Here is a 4558-nt window from a genome sequence, read left to right as displayed (position 1 = left end):
GACATACCTCCACTGTGCAATCCATCGAAGCAGTCGCAAATGTGTCATTTGGGTTAAATGCGACTCGAAATATTGTCATAAGCTCTTCATTCTCAAATGTTTGTATGCACTCCCAGCCCACGTCCCAGTCCCAAAGTTTCACTTTAAAACCATACACCGACAACAAATATGGCTGGGTTGGATGGATGGCCAGATGGGTATGAGCAGCCCGTGACTCCAGATTCTCAATGGCACCAACTCTTAAACTCGTGATCTTCTGAATTCTTGTTTCATAGCTGTACACATGGAGATACCCATCTTCTGTCCCAGCAACAATCCATTGCTTCCGTTCAATGAATCTAATGCACGTAACTGCAGTACCAGGATAAGTCAGCTCGCTGAAAATAGTAATAGAAGTAGCAAGAGAAATCAGAAATCATACCACGACTCGCTGAGACTTTAAGCGCATCCACTTTTTTCTGCGGTGATAAAGAAATAATTAATATGTTAGTCAAATGTGACCAAAAGCATGGATACCCCTGAGAGGCATCAATAGTCTTTATCAGAAAAAACAACACTACTACATGCCTGTGTCGGATAGTCCCAAAAGCCAACGTGTCCATTTTCATCTCCTATTATTATCCTGCCCAAAAACAAAAATCAAATTGACCACCAACCATATATGTGCACCATCCCTTGCTTACACGTACAAAAGCAAATCTCATTCATGTGTTCAGTCACAAGTTAGGAACCATGCGGAATGAAACTATGGACTGATCAAAGGCCCATTCCCGAGAGGCCATTGGTTCCTCTTCCATGATTAAATATCAATCATATTTATTTCCAAAGATCTTGCCACAAATATTGAGGTGGAGGTGCCACATGTATATTCAAGAATGTAAACGGATCAAGAAGAAACACTTCATCTTGATTTCTGTGTGTTCATGCATATGGATTTTCTAAGTATAAAGAATGCACTCACCACTGCTTGGCTCGGTTTGTGTCCAAGCAACTGAGATGCATTTCTATGTAGACGTGTACCTGAGTCAAAGAGGCTATTGTTAACATCTGGCCGGGAACGACCTAGAAGTATTACTGCACAGACATCGTAAGCCAGATAGAGAAGATAAAGAATTTATACCTTGACTGTGGACAAAATTGGCTGCAAAATATATGACCATGTGTGCATGCGCCGTCCCACCACCACACAGTACAAGTGAAAACAACGCAAAAGGTAAAGTAAATATATCAACCTTCAAATTTAAGCGAGACCAACTTGTATCTATCTATCTTCCATTATATAGATTCATAGTTTTAAATAGCCGGCTATAGCTCTGCTATAGCCCGCTATAGCCTTTTCAGCAAGGTGCCGCTAAATGGTCGCCTTCACAAATAGCCCGCTTTAGCCCGCTATAGCTCCGCTATAGCTGATTTGAAGGCTCGCCGCTATTTTCCATAGCCCGCTATTTAAAACATTGTATAGATTACTAAAGAAGTTGAAAAAGAATGGCAGATATTAATTGTGCTAAAAAGAATGGCGGAGATTGACGCTCATTTTTGCTTTCCCACCTAATTACTTGATGGAAAGATTGAAGTCCAGCAATGTTCCCTCAAGATGTAATTTGCAAGATTACTTTGTATATTTTGATGGACATATCATTGCTAATGCGACGATGAAATGCATCAATTAACAATTTTCATGGGGAAATACTTGGTGGAAAGACTAAACTGTCTTCTCTCTTTTAATATCTCAATGTTAATACAAGAGTATGCAAAAACATACATAAAACAGCTGACAACTAACTGTGTTGTGCATGTCACCGAGCTTGCTCATCATATTTTACCTTAGAGAATGACGTTGCGATGTGTGTCAAGGTATAAAGTGCTTTCCGTTTCACCACCTGTATATCATTCCCCGTCTCTTGAAAAAACTTGTCTGGCTGGCTTCGGAAAGTGTTTATATGATCATCATCCCCCAATATTAATGTAGCACTTTGGAGGATCACATCTATGATATACTTTCGTGGTAGATCTTCTTTCTCTTGTGTTGTCACAATGAGAGTGTAAGGTGTGTTAGGTGGCATAACGTCATACAATGGCAGCCTTAGGAAGGAAGACTCCATGCTATTATCCATAAGCCTAAATGCAACATGCTTATCGGTGTTATTTGCTAGCTGCAGCGGGCATGTGATAGCCTTGTTGGGCTCAAAGGGGAAGCAAAGCGCGGACGGGTGAATGAGAAGAAGCTCTCTTGTCCCACCTGCTGGGATTACATGCGTACTACATTCTATTTCAGCAAGCCAATCCATTATGTGCTTCATACTAGCTGGTCTCTTTGCCGGATCGACTTCTGTGCACTCCATCCCAATCTTCGCACATACTCGTATTTGATCCCACTGCAGTGCATCCAACACCGTATTATTCCAAATTTGAAGTACCTATGAAAATGCAACCACGTTATAAAAATGGACCAGCCTTTCTAAAATAAAGACTTTGCTAATGCCAAGGATCATTATTTGTAAGATTTGACTTGGAATGGTGGCTAAATTGTTCATACATTCTCAATAGTAACTTGACACCCCTTCTTTCCGGTCAGTATCTCTATCATTATAACACCAAGACTATATAAGTCAAACTTGTGCGTGAGTACGATTTCCTTGTTATAGCATTCCGGCGCCAAATATCCCCTGAAAACATATATAGTCTGGTCCATTAGTAATATGCAGAGCAAGTGCAATATAAATTTACACTACAGTTGAATAAGTCAAAAAATTAAGCTTTCCATATGCTTTGGCAGGCTTACCTTCTTCCGGCCACATTTTTAATAATGACCCCTGTTTGGTCTTCCTCAAAACACCTTGACAATCCGAAATCAGTAATTTTCGGCATCATATCCTCATCCAATAATATATTTCCGGGTGTTAGATCCAAGTGCAGAATATTGTTCTGGTGAGGATAATTTAACCCTTCACAGATACCCTTTATTATATCGTATCGCTTTCTCCAGTTAAGTTCTCCGGGTGAATCTAAACAGGAGAGATGAAAAAATGGATCTAGTTCAGTATATATTTGACATAATTGAGTTCCTTAACTTTTGAATGCAATATAGTATATCATATGGGTGAATTATGTAAGTCACATACGGATATACTACACTCCAGTAGGTTGAACCAACCAAATAAATATCGTGTGAAGAAAATTAGAATGGAAACATAAGCCTACCTGTTATATAACCATCAAGACTTCCTTTAGGTAGATATTCAAAGCAGAGCAATCGCTGCTGCACATCTGCCATAACCATTTTCCCTTTGTAGTCTGAAATGTTCCCTTGCGTGTCGGCGCAATATCCAAGAAATCGTACAATGTTTTTGTGCTTCACCTTCATGAGACATTCCACCTCACCCTGGAATTGTTCCTCATGCATGTGCGTATCGAACAGCCTCTTCACAGCGACAATGCCATTATCAAGCACTGCCTGCAGCAGCAGCAGCACCCGAGATACCTTATAAACCACCGCGAAGCCACCTCTTCCAATTATCAACTCGTGAGAAAAATAATTTGTGATTTTCTCCAGAAGTGGCAGTGGCAGGGCAATGGGCTCTGCATCTTCATCGTGTACCATGTACTCCAGCTCGATTTGTGTTATGCCACCTCGGGGATCCATTAATTAACTGGGCACTTGGGCAAGTTATATATGAGTACAGTACTATCTTAGTCTCGCTTGAAACATGAGAGCACGCACGAATCATTAGTTTGCAAAAAAATACGAGTTGACTCCAAGTAAAGTAAATCAACTACTTCCTCGGATCCATATTACTTGTCGCTGATCTAGTAGATCGGGGGGAATAGGTAGTAGGCGAAAGTAAATCAGATTTACCTAGAATTGTTGCTTGCTGCCAGATGGGGGTGAGGATGCGGATGGAAAGATGTGATGAACTAAACGAATCGCTCCTCGACTAAGCAAGCAGATGATCCATCCCTAGTGCTCCTCCCAGCTTTCCGGCGAGCATCCCGTAGGGTGTGGCTCCCGGATCTACTCTGCTGCGGTGAGAGAGAGAGACAAGGGGAGCAGGGGGTGGCGGCTGACCCTGGGAGTGGGAGTGGGAGTGAGGTGGGAAGACGAGGATTGGAGTCTTGGAGATACCTAGCAGTAAATCTAGGTCACGGGGTGGAGAAGATGATGGGCTTTCGATCAGGGACCGAATGAACAGCGATCCATCTCTCCATCTCGGACCGCATGAACAGCGATCCATCTCCCTATCGCGGACCGTATGAACAGCGATCCATCTCTCCGTCTTTTCCAATTTCCCTTGTTGCAAAACATAGCGACATCAGTTTGACAAACTGGGGGCATGCGATCCGACATGAATCAGCAGTTCAGCACTGAATCCTCGAGGGAAGGAACTTCCGGAGGAAGAACATTGAGTATCGCCGCCGCACCAAATGCCTCGCAACAGAGCGGGGCGATGTTGTGCATTTGGTTGAAGGTGTCATATGAATGGGTTTGGACCGTCCAGTTTTTTCTGGATGGAACCATTCAATTCAAGTATTTGGATGTATATAAAAGATGAGCAAATTA

General features: G+C 42.2%; 1 protein-coding gene across 1 annotated transcript in view; it reads right to left on the bottom strand.

Moving 5' to 3' along the window:
• The window catches only part of LOC119334074, a 9538-nt gene extending 5430 nt beyond the window's left edge, over positions 1–4108 (bottom strand). Inside the window, 9 exon segments of the mRNA XM_037606738.1 lie at positions 8–351; positions 422–458; positions 568–622; positions 962–1020; positions 1121–1141; positions 1824–2417; positions 2537–2666; positions 2783–3005; positions 3202–4108. Of these exon segments, the coding sequence (XP_037462635.1) occupies positions 8–351; positions 422–458; positions 568–622; positions 962–1020; positions 1121–1141; positions 1824–2417; positions 2537–2666; positions 2783–3005; positions 3202–3643 (1905 nt within the window). The 5' untranslated portion in view covers positions 3644–4108.
• Positions 4109–4558: the final 450 nt, after the last annotated feature.

This window comes from Triticum dicoccoides, chromosome 7A, assembly GCF_002162155.2.
Source record: "Triticum dicoccoides isolate Atlit2015 ecotype Zavitan chromosome 7A, WEW_v2.0, whole genome shotgun sequence".
Classification (NCBI taxonomy): domain Eukaryota; kingdom Viridiplantae; phylum Streptophyta; class Magnoliopsida; order Poales; family Poaceae; genus Triticum; species Triticum dicoccoides.
This window is presented reverse-complemented; position numbering and strand designations above follow the sequence as displayed.